Source organism: Neofelis nebulosa, chromosome 12, assembly GCF_028018385.1.
Source record: "Neofelis nebulosa isolate mNeoNeb1 chromosome 12, mNeoNeb1.pri, whole genome shotgun sequence".
Classification (NCBI taxonomy): domain Eukaryota; kingdom Metazoa; phylum Chordata; class Mammalia; order Carnivora; family Felidae; genus Neofelis; species Neofelis nebulosa.
In genome coordinates, this window is record NC_080793.1 from 38,447,162 (window position 1) to 38,465,231 (window position 18,070).

General features: G+C 53.8%; 1 protein-coding gene across 4 annotated transcripts in view; it reads left to right on the forward strand.

Annotated features, from left to right (window-relative positions):
* Window positions 1-17,556, forward strand: part of CNTFR (ciliary neurotrophic factor receptor) — a 38,171-nt gene extending 20,615 nt beyond the window's left edge. For 3 of the 4 annotated variants that reach the window (XM_058695056.1, XM_058695058.1, XM_058695060.1), the window contains 7 exons: window positions 3,636-3,869; window positions 10,746-10,863; window positions 11,038-11,204; window positions 12,445-12,608; window positions 16,066-16,246; window positions 16,657-16,825; window positions 16,917-17,556. In XM_058695056.1, the coding sequence (XP_058551039.1) occupies window positions 3,636-3,869; window positions 10,746-10,863; window positions 11,038-11,204; window positions 12,445-12,608; window positions 16,066-16,246; window positions 16,657-16,825; window position 16,917 (1,034 nt within the window). In that variant the 3' untranslated portion in view covers window positions 16,918-17,556. Of the gene's footprint in view, window positions 1-3,635; window positions 3,870-10,745; window positions 10,864-11,037; window positions 11,205-12,444; window positions 12,609-16,065; window positions 16,247-16,656; window positions 16,826-16,916 lie in introns of those variants that run through there. The other variant, XM_058695057.1, reaches the window with a different exon arrangement.
* Window positions 17,557-18,070: the final 514 nt, after the last annotated feature.

Genomic DNA, 18,070 nt, shown 5'->3' on the forward strand with positions numbered 1-18,070 from the left:
GCTGGGCCATTGGCAGCCTCCTGCCCTTCCCCTACCATTTGTCCAGTGAAGGCTGAGTTCTTCACACAGCCCACAGAGCAAGATGCTGCACCCCTTCTGGGAAACAGGTACCCTCTTAACTTGACCACCAGCGCTCAAACTGCATTTGAGGCACACCTCACATGGCCACATCAGTATAAGGTCTGACCCTGAAACTCTTTGAGCAAGCTCTAAGTTGTCAGGAGCTTTCCCCTTGGATGGGTTCTGCTCCCACCCCAACCTTGGCTGGATTAGGTAGAGGCAGAGAAGGTGGGGGCACCTCTGGGACCCAGGCACAGAGCAGATCTTGTCACCCTCAAGGGTGTGGGTTCAAGGAGGGTGGTGGGTCAAGGCTCTGGTGGCTTCTTCCTTGTAAGACTGACACTGAGATCCAGAAAGAGCCTAGCTCACCTCAGGGCTGCTCCCCAGTGGGCAGGGACTGAAAGGACCACCAGGTCAACCCATTAACCCCCCTCCTGCAGTCAGTCCATCTTGGGCTCTTGTGCTGACCTCACCTGCTTAGACCTGCCAGTGGCCACTCCCATTGGCTTGGCTCCTGCCCTGTGTTGCATGTAAAGACAGAGCCACATGTGACCAAAGACTTGAGTGTTAAGTCTGTATCTCTGAGAGTATAACTGTCTTTGTGCATTAGGCTATGCTCTTGTGTGAGTGAGACCATGTCCTTGTTTGAATACATTTCTCTGTGTGGTTGTATCCTTGGGGGCTGTGCCCTGCGTGTGACGTTGTCTATGTGTGACCATGCTCTTTGTGGAGCTTTGTCCTTGCAATTGAGATTGTACCCTATGTGTGATATTATGATGGTTTCTTTCTGTCTCTTTGTATGTTTGTGTCCCTGTTAAATTGTTTCCCAGATGTGAGACTGTGCCCTTATGTGTAACTGTGCCTCTGGGTGACAGTGCCCTCCCTGTGCATGCATATGATCATCTTGTATTAGGTGTTAACCATCCCTGAAGTGGGATGGTGTCCCTGTGTGGCTGTGACCTTGTGGATGGTTGTTCTGTGTGTGCTTGTTCTTCTTGTGGTGACTGTCATTATCCTATGTGTGTGGCGATGTGAAGTTGCTTAGGACGCCCGGGGGGACTGTTTCCGGCATGTGGTCCCCATGTGAGCCTGTGTGCGCAGGTGTGAGGGAGCCGTCAGCTCTGTCCTTCTGTGTTCTCCATGTCCATGACCTCATCCTGTCTCTGTCTCTCATCCTGGCTTCTAACAACCTTTTCACAGCTGATTCCTTTGGAGCATTTGTCACTGCGTCAAGGCCAAGAACCCCATCCTCCCCCTGCTGCTTGATTTAATTTCTGAAATGGACAGCACATCAGTAGGGGCACCCACAGGGCGGGAGGAGAGCTATCCAGAAACAAAGGATTAAATCATTGGCATCTTTGGAGCTGTTGCATGGCTGTGTGTATTGCCATTGTTGTTATTGTAGCAATTGTGACAGTGTGTATCGTGTGTGATTGTCATGTCATATTGCCCTCTCTACCTCCATATTGTGTTCTGTAGTTGTCTTCTGTCATTGTGTTGTCATTTTTTCATTCCTGCCCTGCCCTTACATTGTTGGTTTGTCACTGTTGTCAGGTTGTGTTTCTGTCTCCTTTGTGAGGCAGACAGGGTGCTTGGGAGTGTTATCCCATTGCCATTATGTTTGTTATGCTGTTAGGTGGCTGTTTCCTCATCTTATGGCTGTACCTGCCCTGCAGTACTAAAGAACCACATTGGGTCCAAGTTAGTTCTGAGCTGCTGTTGGTCAGTGTTGACGTGTGGCCGCTGGGACCATGGTGGCCACGCCCCCTCCCCTACGGTCAGTTTTCAGCCTCCTCCTCAGGCAGCTGGATGCAGAATGTCTGTTAGTGAGGGAGGGGGCAGGGCTCAGAGAGAGAGGGGCTTGGCATGTTTCCTGGAAGCTCCAAGTTTTGAGAAGGGAGGCTGGAGGGGGGCTCAATGGCTAGGGCTGGTGGATTAGGGGGGGGCTCTATGGCTTGAGCCTTGGACACTGGGCCCCTGGTCAGGGGGAGGCCCCCATTCAGTCTCTGGTCCAGCCTCACAGCTGTGGCCTCTAAGGCCCCCAGCCACCGCCCTTCCGCCGTTCATCCTTTGTTTGGCTGGTCCCGGGCCCCCACAGAAGAGTGGTCAAGGCTGGCTGGGTTTCCTACTTCCCTCTCCTCCGACAGGGGACAGGGACCGAGAGGCTCAGAGAGGGGCAAGACAGAGACAGGCAGTAGGGGAGAAACCTGAAGACACAGAGAGACCCTGGCACAGGAAGGGTGACAGAGGCAGCAAACAGGGACAAATGTTCCAGCACAGAGAAAAGCAGTACCAGGCAGGGGGCTGCAATGGGGGGGTGGTGGCTGGTGGCATAGGGGGATCCCTACCCCCTGTAGTCCTGGTGGTGTTAACAAGTCTAATTAAGAGGCCACTGGCCCAAGTTAATTGGCTCGTTAACAGGAATTGCCTCTGAAAATCCCCCAACTCAGCGGGGTGGCTCTCTGGAGGGGAGATGTAAGGGAGTGTTAACGAGGGATCCTGCAGCCCCCCCTACCGCTGCCCCCCTCTCACGTTGCTCTTCCCCTTCCACCCTTTCTCCACAGATCTGGCTGAGACCTGGGAAGCATCTGTCCTTCCAGGCTTGGGGGGCAGGATGAGGAACGAGGAGATTAGATTCATATCACCCAGCTCTACATGTTTGCTTCTCTGCTGTTGTCTGTAGATCAGTGTCCCCGATTTTCTGTGTCCTACTCACCTCCCCCACCTAGTGCTGCCTCTTGACAGGTGCTCCCTCCCACCCTTCCACTCCAGTCTCCTGGGCTCAGTCCATCACGCCTGGGTTGCCGAGGCCAGAACTGGGGTTTGCTTTTGGCTCTGACAGGCCCCTCCTGGGGGCAGGAGAGAAATGGTCAGAGAGCTTTCTTGGTCCCAGCACTCTCCCCAACCCCCACCTCAGCAGTTCCTACCTCACAAAGTTGATAGCTGCCAGGAGTTCCCTAGGGCTTCCATCCTGGATCTCCCTTATCCTGCTGCTGCCCAAGCCCTGGATAGCTGAAGCAGGGTAGGTTAGGGGCTAGCTTGCCAGGGAGGCCAGAGTTGGGGAGAGGGAGAGTGGCAAGACCGGAGACAAAGATGGGGACAAGAAACAGAGGAAGGGGTCCAGAAGTAAGGCCCCTCAGCTCCAGCTTGCCTGGGTAGCAGATGTCAGTGATTGGGGCTGGGCCTATAGGTGGCAAGAGGTTAGGGTCACGGGGGGTCAAGAAAACTTTCTAAAGGACCTAGTGACTGAAAGTGACCTGGTTTTCAGTGAGATTTAACCCCTCCCAGGACACTATACAAACTTTCTCTCACACATATACACATAGAAGATCACCCACCCATGCATAAAAACACCAGACGTGCACTCACACATACAAATATGGAGACATTCACATACCTATACACTTCCACAGCCATAGAGAACATTTATGCACTCATCTCCTGATAGGCCATTAGACATAGAGCCTCTTGGCCTAGACTCCTCACAGTGTCTCATCCGTGCACATTTCACCTGGTGGTCCCGGGCAGCTCTGTGACCTGTGACTTTTGCCCTGTGCTCTCCCCACCCCCCACAGAGGCACCCCACGTGCAGTACGAGCGCCTAGGTTCAGATGTGACTCTGCCGTGTGGGACAGCAAACTGGGATGCAGCGGTGACATGGAGGGTAAATGGGACAGACCTAGCCCCTGACCTGCTCAACGGCTCTCAGCTTGTGCTCCATGGCTTGGAACTGGGCCATAGCGGCCTCTATGCCTGCTTCCACCGTGACTCTTGGCACCTGCGCCACCAAGTCCTACTACATGTCGGCTGTAAGTGTTGCTCCCAAGCCCTCACCTGACCTACCACTCCACTCAAGAGGACTGTCCGTGAGGCCCAGACCCTTAGCTCAGATCAAGTCCTCTTCCTTTTGGGGAGGCGGGCTGCAGCACCGACCCTTGCCTTCTGATCCTATCCTAGCTTTCTCTTCTGACCTCTGAGCCCGGTGTTTCCCACTGAGTCCAGACCCCTGGGCATTTTGCCCAGGTATCTCACCCCCACCCCACCCCTGCAGGTCTTTGAGATCCGAAAATCATACTGCCTATGACAAGATGAGCAGGGGAGGGCTGGCAGGGCATGGCCTATCTGGGGCCTGGTAGGGAGGAATCTTAGGGTCACCGCTCCAAGGTGGAGCGAGCCAACTCCATGGTGTGCTCTCACAGAGGCTGGTTCTGTGGGTATAGGAATAGGCACTCTGGGAGGCTCCAAGGAAAAAAAGAAGGCTTTCTGGAGTGGAAGACACTGGAGACTTGGGAGATTTGGAAGATACATTGAAAAAGTCACTTCTGGCAGAGAGCTAGGTATGACTATAGGACTTCAAGGCTGGGAGGGCATGAAAAGGCCTCCAAGGCTGGGGGGCTGGTGTAAATGAGGAAAGGGAGCTAAAGGAGGGGATGGGGCAAATCATGATCCTACAAGCTAGGGAGTAACATGATCAGGGTTACCTTCTTAAAAGATCCTTCTCACTGTGGTGAAGAGAGACAGGTTGGATGGGGCAGTGCCAGGGCAGGAAGGAGGCTGTTGCTGGGTGCGGGAGAGATGATGAGGATCAGGGACTGGGGCATGGAGTTGGGGAAGTTGAGAGGGGCTGGTTGGACCTCCAGGAGTTGGTGGTAGATTGGAGGTAGAGAAGACAGGAGAATAGAGAGCAGGAGGCATCAAGACAGTTAGTGCTACCAATCACTGTGACAGAGGCAAGGTGGAAGGGTCAGTGGAAGAAAAGATAGTGTATTCTATTTGGACAGTAGTATGCAGGTAGTCTTAGTTTGGGTTTCCTGAGAATCCGATTCCAAGATGAGAACTTGTATGCAAGCAGTTTGTCAGGTGGCAGAAACACAGTGAGGAAATGAGAAAGTGATAGAAAAAGGAAGTTAAGGTGACCAATAAAGACAGTTATCCAGTCACTATTATTCACTTACCCTCTGGGCAGCTGCACCTTAACCTTGGAGAACTCAGAGAGCCCAGGCAGACATGTACCTTGGGAGTATTCCTGCCTGGGGCGTGAGAGAGCTCAGAAGCTTATATACCAACTCCTGTCCATCCTTGGTTGAAAGAGTCTCCTGGGGGTGAGGGCAGGGATGCTTTAATTCCCCTGCACTTTGGCCTAATGCCTCAGCAGGCAATGCAGATTTTGGTGACCAATGAAAGCTCTTAGGCAAATAAATGCAGAAGAGGGCAGTAGGTGTGGGCCAGAGATCTGTTGCAGCACCACCAACATCTGCTATAGATGTGTTGGGTTGGGGTACTCAGGGGACATCTGGGAGTTGATGGCTATAGCCAGTGGATCTGAGGGTCTAGGACTCAGAAGGGACCTGGGCTGGGGATGGGATAAGAAAGGCCTTAGATGGGGTGATGACATGACCAAGGGAGAGACTCTGGGATGAGGAGAGAAGAGAACCCAGAACTGGGCCCTCAAGACCATCACTTTATAAAGGGTTGATGGAGAGAGATGAGCCACAAAAAGAGATAAGGAGCCAACAGGAAGGTAGAAGGAGGAGTGAGTGAATGTGATTCAGAAGACAGGTTGGAGAAGTTGAAATGATGAGCTTATCATTGTTGCTGAGGGTCAGCTGAGCAGGCACCTGGATCTCAGCCAGAGGCACCCACCAACAGAATATTCTTTCCTCACAGGCTCACTTCTTTTCTCCTTGAGCCAAAGATTCATGTTTTGCTGGCCTCATCCAATTTTTGTGATGCACCCCACTTTCTGAGGATGGTTTCTTTATTCCCTGGGAGCTGCTGAGGGGAGGAGATGCTTGAGGGACCTGGGAGCAGGCCTTTTGCCCATTGTCAGGAGATTGGTATGGACAGCCATGGGAAATGTTAGACTGAAAGTTTCCCCATGGTTATCCACAAAACACTGACACACCAGTGGGATTAGAGGAAGGGTGAGAATATGTTTTGGTAGGGATATTCATTTTCACACAGAAAAGCCTTCTGTGTGTTTAAACTAGAGAGATGGCAATCATAACCAGCCATCTTAGTTGCAAGCCAAGGGTGGAATGACCCCTGTCGGCCAGCTTGAGAAATACAGGACCAGCCTACCTAAATTCTCTCTGGCCCACCATGAGGGAGGGCCATTGGAAGTGGAACTCTCAGCCCAGCCCCACGTCCTTACACACGGAAAAGGTCATACACTGAGTGCCATGGAAGAAGAATGAGACCAATTTGACACCCTGGTATTCTCAATTTGAGTCCCAGAAGCCCTTAGGATGGAGACAGCTGGCCATGATGGTTAGGCCTTGGTGATCATGGGCCCTCATTCCTAATGACTTGATCTTCTTTGAGAGGTCATTGGAGGGAAATAGGGTCTGGAAGTAATGTCTGTAGTCTGTACCCACAGGACATGCCCACAGCTGCCCTGTTGTCACCAGAGCCCAGACCTTTTATATATAGTGGTGACCACTCCCCAGGCCCTGCTTGTCAGAGGAGAGCTGGCCATGAGTTGGCTATAGTAACAGGTACTTATCTCTCATTGCCTTATTTCCTTCTAAAGAGCTGGTGGTCAGAGGAACAGGGCACATTAATCATGATTGTCTCAGTCACTTTATATTAGTAACAAGAGACTGGGTTTGGCAACCCTCAATATCAAATTATTCTTCTAGCCAGAACTCAGAAAACAGGACAAAGTTAACCCTGATTTGTAAGTCATTCAAGCCAAAAAATATTTCATATTTATCCTAAACATATATGATTTTCATGTTTCTATTTCTAAGGGAAACTGATCATTAAAAATACCCTCTTGAGGGGCGCCTGGGTGGCTCAGTTGGTTAAGCATCCAACTCTTCATCTTGGCTCAGATCATGATCTCATGGTTCATGAGTTCAAGCCCCAAATTGGGCTCTGCACTGACAGCATGGATCCTGCTTGGGATTCTCTCTCCCTTTCTCTGTCTCTCTCTCTCTCTGTCTCTCCCCTGCTCTCAAGTATGCATGCTTTCTCTCTCTCTCAAAATAAATAAACATTCAAAAAATATATATATACTCTTGAAAGTCCCATTAACCAGACTGATCCTTGAACTACTTTCACCTCCCTGCCTTCAGGTGGATGCTTACAAACAGCCCAAAGGAGTCCCCCACCCAGGATGATGGAAGGACCACCCACATTAGGAAATGGGATCACAGGGTTACCTTTAGTAGCATCCTTTTGTTTACTAGACAGTGCTGATTCAGTGTCTGTTTTTAAGCTAAAACAAATCAGAGTAATTTACTAATTTAAAATGGACAATTCCTTATCCAATTTTTAAATATCTATATTTGGTTGGTCAGGAAAGGAACTCCAGAACCCCTGGTTCAGCACTGCTTCCCCCTCAGCCCTGTTTGGCTGAGAAGGAAAGAGCAGCTTGTGGTTGAAGATGTCTGGGGGAAAAGGACAGGTGGGAAGGCAGGAGAGGGGTATGTGGGAGTCCAGAAGTTGGGGTGCCTTGAGAGATGTCATGAGATAAGGTTGGGGCAGGCCATGGATTTGATGCCAGACAGGAGGAGTGTGGGTGGGGCCTGGGCAGGGCTGGAGCTGGAAGGGTCACCCTGCCCCACCCAGCCTGATCTGGCCTGGCCAGGGGTGTGGGCAGCCTGTTTCTCCTCCTCTCTGGGCCGGCCGGCGGGCAGGCCTTGTGCGTGCCGGGGGCTCCAGCCCAGGCAGGCTGGCGAGATGAGAGGAAAAACATGCGGTTTGGTGGACTGGACATGGAAAAACAAGCCAATTAGGAGGAAAACAAACAAACCCTGGGCCAGCGGGGGCAATGTACACGCATACACGGCCCCGCATGGGACCCAAGGACATCCTGCCACAGGCTGACGCAGTCACTTGGGCATCTCAGGAGCCCCCACAAGGGGCAACTTGGGATGCCTGGGCATCCAGGAATATGTCTGTATGACCAGACTGTGACATGACACAATTACTTCTGAGGTTTTGCTCACACAGAGCCTCTAACATGTTCTCACATGGTGTTCAGCTCATACGTGTGAATATACTTGAACTTCTGGGCACTTTCCCACACCCACAGTTTGAAAAAATATATTCAGGCTTAAGCTCCATCTCCTATATAGTGTTCCAGGTATGTCGTCTTGCTGTCACTACATTTCAGACTCAATGGTGCACTTACACACATTCTCAGAGAGTACCTCAGCCCCTTGGCCATACACATACAGACAGTCTTAATCAAACTGCCCTGTCCGGAATCACACACAGCCAATTGCAAAGTTACGCAACTGCCCAGTCTCAGTCACACACACGAAGCCTCTCAGAGTTAACGCACAGCCTCACAATTGCAGTGTCTTAAAAACAGCTTCTTCCCCATCTTGCAGCACACTCACAACAGGCCTGATCACACACTGTCCCACAACCTCACACTTGGTCTCTCATAGCACCCCCACCTCCGCCCACCCGGCCCCTCAGCTGGGCTCCAGCTGCAGCAAGTCACTCCTTTTCTTCCTTTCTTTGTTTTTCTTTCCTCCTTTTTCCTCTGAGAAACCTGGTCCCTGTCAGGAAACCCAAGCCCTTCCCTGCTCAGGGCCCAAGGCCAGGCAGGAGTAGCCAGATGACAGACAAAGCCCTGCCTGGCCCCCCGGTCCCCCATGACCTGCCCAGTCAGAGAGAGGAACTGGTTTGAGGGGGAGGCTGGTCTCAGGGGGGAGGATGGTCAGAGGGAATGTAGGGGACTGGTCAGTGGGGAGGCTGGCTGGGGGAGGGGGCCTGTGAGTCCAGTGCCATGGCCCGCTCTGCCCTCCAAAGAGTCCCAGGCAGCAGGGAGCTGACTCTGCAGCCTTCAGTACCCACCCCACCCCCAGCACCCTTCTCCTTTGAAGCTGGGGGTAAGGAGGGGGGTGGCAGGAGGGGGGAGTGGAGGCTTCTCAGCCGACCTCGGAATGTCCTTTCCTCCTGGGGTGGCTGCCAACTCTGGCCTGGCCTACAGGCCCCCACAAGGCACTTCCTGTGTCCTTGGCCACCCCCCACCCCACCCCCATGCCTCTGTGCCCCTGGGCAGATAGGGAAGGGATAGCAGAGGCACACAGGATGAACATGGAACAGACACAAGATGGACACGGGGCCAGGAAAGCTTCCCAGGGGAGGCAGACAGCAGTGGATAGAATGCAGGTTGCCCCTTGTGGGGGCTCAGCTGGGCTCTGGCTCTTCCCTGCAGCCCTGGGGCATGGAGCTGCCTTTGCCCACAGCATAGCCCACTCTAGCTGCTACATTCACCCAAGCTTCCCAGATGCCTCTCTGACCCCTCATCTTTCTTGCTGCAAAGCCAGATTGGGCCCTAGGGGTTCAGCCCCAATACACATATACTTCACACACAATGGACATGTACATGCAATCACACAGAATCAGTCACCATCACGTGTACACTGTGGATGAAAGCCCACAGTTCCCTGTGTGTCACCATGGTCACTCAGCAAGCATAGACATGCACTCCCCCCTTCACAGTCCCTGGCTTATTGAACTGCCCCCCTCCCATTTCCTGTCCACCTGTCAGGCAGGGGGTGGGGCGGGGGGGGCACAGGAGGGAGGTGTCAGTGTCCCTGGAGCCACTGACGGACATTCCTTGCCTGGGTCAGATCACAGAAGTTGCCTCCTTCCAGGAACCTGAGCCGGCTGTCCTCACGCCTTACCCAATGCCTAAGGGTGGGACAGCTGGGCTAAGTGCTCACATCAGCAAGAAGTGTGGTTAGATAGCAGAAAGGACTTCCCAAGTGTGTATGTGTGGTCATGTGGGTGGGTATCCCCATCCTGGAGTTCAGTCCCAACTCTAGCTTGCTGTGTGACCCCAGGCAGATCCCCATCCCTCTCTGGGACTCCCCATGCTAGAATGAAGGCAGCTGCTGACCAAGTAAAGAACTGCTTAAAGGGTCTGTGATGGAGGAGCTGGGGGCTAGGGCTTGGAAGTGAGGTATATACCAAGGGAACAGTAGCTTCCTCTCAACAGGCATATGCACACACATGCAAGCCTACGTGGCCACACATTCTGAGCCATGCCCATAGATACCTCTACATTCCATTGTGGATCATTCATGTCACAGAGACACATGTAACATATATACCCACGCACCTAGACACCTATACACAGATACCCACATGTACAGCCACCCAGTGCTATTGCTCCTGTGGAACCACCAGGCCTCTCCTTGTGTTTCTTAATCTCTACTGAAGGGAAGCCTGGGATGACTCTTCTCCAGGGAGCTCACTCTGACTACTCCTGCAACCAGAGGACCCAATCAGGACCATCTGCCCCCGCGCCCCCCTCCCCCCCCCTCACCCCCCAGCTTCTGTTGCACAGTTTTTCTCTGGGAATGGACACAACGTGTCAGGAGATGTGGGGCTGGGGCCGATTCCCCCAGACATCATCTCCATCCTGTGATTGATGAGCTGAGGCCCGCAGCCCCCTGTTCCCCCACAATTCCCGCCTCCATTGAGCAGGTGGGGGGGGCTCCCTCTTCATATAGGCCTTGTTTTTCTTTAATTAAACATCTGGCTGTCTGCGGCCTGGGAAGCCTCAGACCCTTGCTGACAGCCACCCCTCCCAACCTCTGGCATTGCTGATGGGTTGAAGGGGGGAGAGCTGGGGTTCTGGGGCCCACCTGTCCCCACACTAGTGCAGGGGACTAGGGGCTCCAAGAATACCCTGACCGTGCTGTCCTCACCCCCAGTGCCGCCGCGGGAGCCTGTGCTCAGCTGCCGCTCCAACACTTACCCCAAGGGCTTCTACTGCAGCTGGCATCTGCCCACCCCCACCTACATCCCCAACACCTTCAATGTGACCGTGCTGTGAGTAGACTTGCCTGTGACCCGCTTTCAACCCTGACCTCTGACCTCTCCTTCAGCCACCCACCATGCCCTCAGTCCAGACCCTAGCCCAGCCTTGGGCTTGACCTTCCCCCAACCTCTACCCCACCTGACTCTTGATGTTGGTAACAGTGCCTGGGCCTCACCCTTCCCCAGGCATGGCTCCAAAATTATGGTCTGTGAGAAGGACCCAGCCCTCAAGAACCGCTGCCACATCCGCTACATGCACCTGTTCTCCACCATCAAGTACAAGGTCTCGATAAGTGTCAGCAATGCCCTGGGCCACAACGCCACAGCTATCACCTTCGACGAGTTCACCATTGGTGCGTCGGGAGGGGGGTGGTCCCTGCAACATACTCCAGTGGGAGTGTGTGAGTGGGGGTGTGCCAGAGGTATATATGAGCATTGGTGGGGATAGTCACATGTGTGCATAGGTATATGTGGAATGTATATACGTGTGTACATATGTTCATGGCATGTATATACCTGTGAATATTTGAGTGGGTGTCCTTTACCTGTAGGGGCCAAGAGACCTTTCCAGCAGCTCTTCCCATACTCTCTCTGGCTCCCAGAGTATTCAGGAGGGGGAGGGGGGGCAGGCTGGGCCAGACCCTTGTGCAGCTGCAGCCTCCACCCCCCGCCCCACGCTAATGGCTTCCTTACGGCCTGTGATGAATGAGGTGTCAGAACAGGAGACAGGACTGGGACAGATACCGCCCTCACCCCCACCCCCATCCCAGTCAGACCCTTCTGCCTACTCCTGTCCCACTCCAGCCAGACCCTCTGCCTGCCCCTGCCCCATCCTATCCAAATCCTCTGCCTGCTCCTGCCCCAATCCCAGCCAGACCCTCTGCCTGCCCCTGCTCCACCCCATCCAGATCCTCTGCCTGCCCCTGCCCCAATCCCAGCCAGACCCCTTGCCTGCTTCTTCTCCATCTCAGCCAGACCCTCTGCCTGCCCTCCATGCCATGGCTGAATCCCCCAGCCAGACTGTTTCTACATGAGCTGGGCCCTTAGACTCCTGTCAGGAGTCCAACCCAGATCTGCCACACCTGTGGACTGTCTTTTAACCTTGACCCACAGAGCAGCTTCAAACCCAGACTCTTCCAGGGTAGACTTTATCTCAATTTGGAACTGGAAGAGTTGAGGTGAAATGCTGAGCTTGAGGGGAGTGTATGATGCTGGTGCAGGAGGGGGTGATCCAGATGACAATGGAGGCGATGCTGGTAATGGTGGAGCCATCATTTAGACTTGGTAATTGGGATGCTGGTCATCATGAGCATGGGGCTGGGATGATGGGATGAAATTTGGGATATCATTATCATGAGCTGGTGACAGTGACTGTAGTGGACAGTCCTTGGTGGGAATAGGGATGTGAGAGGTTGAAATAATGAGATGGTTGTTAATGGTGGTTACCAGAACTGACAACAGAGAAGAGGGGTGGCAACCATGACAGTTATGACAAGAATTGGCAATATGAGATGGTGGACATGGTGACTGGGGCTGACAAAGTGGGGTTTTTCCAGAGATTAGTGTGGTAATGAAGCTGTGTCTCCTTAACAGTGAAACCTGACCCTCCAGAAAATGTGGTAGCCCGACCAGTTCCCAGCAACCCTCGCCGGCTAGAGGTGACTTGGCAGACCCCTTCAACCTGGCCTGACCCTGAGTCCTTTCCTCTCAAGTTCTTTCTGCGATACCGACCCCTCATCCTGGACCAGTGGCAGCATGTGAGTGCCCTGCCCTGCCCAGATCCCAAGTGCCAGAATCAGAGCCACGCGGCATATCCATACGACCTGTATCAGCTGATAGCTGTTCCAATGTGAAGCCTGAGGGCAGCCAGAGAGGCTTTCCTCAGGGAGAAGGGATCAGATAGGCCTGGGAGGATGGATGGGTCTGAGGGAAGTATCCTGATCTGAGGCCCTAAGGGGTTCCCAGTGACCTCTGTTAGTGTGATGGGAACACATCTGTTTTTGTGGCACCCAGGGTAATGGGGAGAAATCCTGGAAGAGAGATGGCAGGCAAGGCAGTTAGTTAGTATTTGCCTTTCCTTACCTCTGGCTCTCCTCTGTGATCAGGCATCTCCCTCATACACTCTGGCCCAGGCTGTGGGCTTGTACTGGACCCAAGGAGCAGGACAGCTCTTATCCTCAAGGACTCATAGTCTCAAGGGTTCGAGGGATCAGAATCAGTCAGTGGAGGCAAGTTTGTTCCAGGGTAAGAGTTCAGGCCATGATTAGTGTCAGGGCTCCAAAGTCAGATGTAGCTTAGGGGTCAGCTCAAGGTTATAGATCAGAAGGTAGTCTAGGCTGGGAACTAGGCAGTGGATAAGGGCTGGTATGGGGGTCAGGCTGTGGTCTGGGCTACCTACCTTTTCAGTACGTATTGATCAAGCTACTGTAGCTCAGGGGAGCAGCTAGGGGTTTGGGGAAGATTTAAGGTTCTCTCTCCTTTGACATTCCAGGGCCCTTAGGGTTGTAGGTGCTCTTTGTGGCCCATGAGGTCTGTGGGCTCAGACTGGGGCTGGGCCACAGGCCAACCCAGGCTGGCACCCAGGGGTCAACCCACCCACCAGGCTCCAGCCCCATCTCCCCATGCCCCACTTCCAGCTAGCCTTTAAAGTGCGTAATTCAATTCCAGGGTGCCTGTCCGGGTTGCAGGCCTGGCCCCCACAAAGGCTGCTCACATATTCCCTGACAGAGTCCGGAGTCCCTCCCGCCTGGCCAGCTGCCCGCGCCTAATGCATTGCTAATAACCAGGGTCTAGTTTCACAAGCCCCCCTCCCCTGCTAACGAGCTACAGGCAGCAGCCCTGCGCATCGCAGCGCACACGCCTCATAGTGGACCTGGCATACTGCCCACCACACACATGGGAGCATGTATACATACACGTGGTTCCTAGCAGGAACCATGCTCCATACATGCATGTGACTAACATGCCAAGGCCATGCACCACAGAACTGACCCCCATACTGATGTGGACAGAGCAAAATATGCAGACTCTGTGGTAAAAAATACGTATGACCTGGCATGTGCTTTCCCTGTTCCATATCTCATTGGCATTGTGGTTGGTTAGATTTATGGCTCTTTTGAGCTTGACTTTTGCTCTGAATACAATCTACTCTCCCTTATCCTTAATATTGGAAAGGAGCAGGTGTATGATTGGGAGGGGGTAGAGAGGGGTGAGGAGAAAAAACATTGTTTGGATTTTCAGGAGGAAATGAAATATACAGGCCAGGAATTATACAAGAATGGGTACCATGAGGTCTCACAGGGGCTATCTGAGCATGGACAAGGAGGAGGCAAGTACAGGGACCCAGCATGGGTTCCCTGAATCTTCTGTTCTTGCCCTAACTCAGCAGGGAGGCTGAAGGGCATGCCTGACATATGCTACAGCCGACTGGATGGAGGACTCTGAGGCTAGGCAGATGCCAGTTACTAGAGAATTCCTGCCAGTGGAAGAGCCATTCTCTTAAGGGGATGGATTAAGGGATCAGTGATAACCCAGCAAGAAGGGCCCAGTCTTAGGAGATGTGGCTGCCAAGAAAGGATTGGGTTCCTGGGCCACATTCCTAGAGGTATGGTGCCCACCATAAGCCCACCAATAAGTAATCTGATCTGCTTTTCATAGCTCTCTCCCTTTGGGGAAAGACAGTTGTGAAGATCTGGGGAGATAGAATCAAAGGAGAGGCCTGAGGGTCAAATCCTGACAAGAGGGAAAAGGAGCTGAAGGAGCTGGGACTACTCAGCAAGAGGGGGTCTTTGCAGGGCAAAAGGGTGTAGGGGACCAGAGGAGGAACTGGGCCCCAACCCCAGGGGAGGAGAGTCTATGGGGCCCACCAATCTTCTAGGTCTGGGAGTAGGACTTACTGAGCTCAGGTCTGGGCCCCAAATGACTTTCACTCTGACCCTGACCTTTACCAGTGCCTGCCACCTCAGGGCCATGGGGATGGGGGCGGGAGGGGGGATTATTGGAGGGGCTTCTTGCTGTACTTAGACACACCTTCACACATATGAGTGCACATACACGTGTGCACATGTACTCACAGCCTTTCAGGTAGGTAGCCCAGACCCCAGTTTTCTGGGAAGGAAGATTGGAACAGGGACCAAAAAAGCCCTGAAGCCAGACATGGCCCAGAGCAGCATCCCCCCCCCCCCCCCCACCCGCCCGCCCCTGCCGGCTGCCCCTGTTTACGAGGAGGCTTAATGAGGCAGCGGGTGCCGCTGAGATGAACCAGAGCTCAGCCTGGGACTGGGAGGGGCGCTGGACAGGCAGGCCAGCCTGAAGGGTGGGGGAGACCAGCAGAATAGGGCTGGCCTCCGCAGGGGTGGGGTGGCGATGCCTCCAGGAGGAAATGGAGCAGCTGCCCTCCTGTCCTGCCTCTTGGGAGCTGCCCACCCCACCCCAGTCCACCTCAGGCAGGGTGTCGACCATACTGAGGTCTTCCTGAATGGGAGGAAGTGGATGCACTGGGCAACTGGGAAGCCAGGCTCTGAGCTGGAACCCATGATGATGACAGAGCTGATTGAAGTGTGTTTGGTCCTCATTATACCCCTGTGAGATAGATCGTAAATGCCATTTTACAGATCAGCACAGCAAGGCATATGGAGGTTAAGTAACTTGGTCACTTGCTTGTAAGGAGTGGAACTAAAACTTGGACTCAGGAAGCCTGGTTCCATGACTGTGTTCATAACCTTCCTTCTAAGCTGCTTGTTTTGTTTTGTTTTGTGTTTTGTTTTGTTTTGTTTTGTTTTGTTTTAATGCTGCTTCCTGATGGGAGAGGGCAGCATATCACCATCCCCATTCTTACCCTGTTACTCTTATCACCTCCAGGCAGGGGCTGAGATCAGGGCTCAGATTGAGGGCTGTGAGGAAGCTGGGATGAAAACAGAGTGAGACAATGAGCAAAGTCCTCCTTCTGTTCCCCTGGGGGTGCTTCCAGTCTCCTTAAAGATTTTCTTACTCTCCTTTAGGATCATCTTCCCTCTCTCGGGGTTTCCTCCCTGACATGTCTTTACCTTCCTTCAGGAGTATTCTTAATATCTCCTCTCTCTCCCAAGGAAGCCCTCATTTCCTCCAGGGGGGTCTTCACTCTTCTCTGCTCAGAAGTGTTCTCAGTTCCTCTGGGGGTGCCTCACTCTCCTGACCCCCAGGGCCCCCTACCCCCATCCCATGGTCTGGCTGCAGGTAGAGCTGTCAGATGGCACAGCGCACACCATCACAGATGCCTATGCTGGGAAGGAGTACATCATCCAGGTGGCGGCCAAGGACAATGAGATTGGGACATGGAGTGACTGGAGTGTGGCTGCCCATGCCACGCCCTGGACTGAGGAGCCACGACACCTCACCACTGAGGCCCAGGCTCCGGGTGAGCCCATCCCCCATCCCCTGTTCTCTCAGTGACCTGCACTGTTGCCTGGTTCTATCTTGTGCCTTTCAACTCCTCCCAGGACTTAGAGCCTTAGAGCCTCTACCCCAGGCACTCTGTGGCTGCTTCACTGCTGTCTGTCTGCCCTGCCCATGCTGTTCCTGGTCCTTGCTGTCTGGACATTCTTGGTAGGGGCCATTGGGTGGAGGGGTCATCTGTGAGCCTTGGGGAAGCACGATCTGCCTGATGGGTGAGGCAGGATGTGTTTGAGAGAGGAAGCAGGGGCTGTCTGATGGGAGAGGCAGCACTGTCTAACACAGGGAGCAGGAACAATACACCTCATAAAACCCCCCAGAGCTGGGTTGGACTGTATCCCTGGCCCTGCCCTGAGTTACCCCCATGTTCCCCAGAGACCACGACCAGCACCACCAGCTCACTGGCACCCCCACCCACCACGAAGATTTGTGACCCTGGGGAGCTGGGCAGCGGCGGAGGAACCTTGACACCTTTCTCAATCGGCGTCCCTGTGACCCTGGCCCTGGCCGCTGCTGCCGCTACTGCCAACAGTCTCCTGATCTGGTAAGTCAAGTAAGGTTGGGTGGCAGAGGGGAACCTGAGGGGATCCCTATCCCACCCTCATCCCTCACAGCCCCCTGCCCTGTCTCCCCAGAGCCCGGCATCCCGTGAGGACATGCCAGCGCACCTGCAGAGGAGCAGGAGGCCGGAGCTGAGCCCGCAGACCCCAATTTCTATTTTGCACACGGGCAGGAGGACCTTCTGCATTCTCTTCAGACATAATTTGTAGAGACCCCGGCAGGCCCGGGCCTGCCGCCCCCTAGCCCTGCCACACCACACTGGCCCTCCTCCCTCCCTCGGGAGAGGAGGACCTTGCAGCCAACCCACCCACCAAAGACCCACCCCTACCCCCACCCTGGCCCCTTGGGCTGGAACCTCCAACGCCAGCGACTCCCAGGAGCCCTGAGGGGATCCCCTCACATCCATAATTTCTCCTCCTGCCCCAGCCTCCTGTCTGTCCCAGGGTCTCTGTTGCCACCATCAGATTATAAGCTCCTGACACTGGGGGGGCCCAGCCACCCCTTCCCCCCAGTGCCCACACTTTTTCACTCCCCCACCTCTGCCCATTTTGTACGGCCCCCCCCTTTCCCTGTTCCTACCCCACAGTATTTAATGCCCTGTCAGTCCCTTCTAGTCTGACTCAATGGTAACTTGCTGTATTTGAATTTTTTATAGTTGTATATACAGGGGTGGGAGGGTGGGGGGGGTTCTCATTAAACGTCACCATTTCATGAGTCCTTGGAACAGACCCACTTTGGGAGGGTTTCCTTCTTCCAAGGATCTCTCCCCTTCTAGGCCTGGAGGAGGGAAGAAATTCTAGTTGGGCATCCATATAGGTGGGGAGAGGCAGTTTAGTTCTCAGGCAGACGTGTGGAGCTTTCTGCTGCTTTGGAGGATAGGGCTCCCTGGAGGCCAGGGACAGAGTTGCAGGGACTGAGGGGTTCCAGTGAGGCAGGTCCCACATGGGGATGTCCAGTCAGTCCTAGAGGCTGCTGAATCCTGATGGGAGAAGCCTGTCAAGGGTCATCTCCAGAGCTGCCTTCCACGAATGCCTAGGTTTTACCCATAGAGGCTAGAGATGCAAGAAGGGAGGTGGCCAGACTTTATCCTTGGGGTAGGAAAGATTGTCATCCCTGCCATCCAGGAGATACAGTCCAGGGCTTCTAGTAGGTCAGGCCTGGGGCTCATCTGAGCTACAAGGCACAGAGCGCAGAGCGTTCTGGGCCTGGGCAGTCCGGGAAGCTGCCT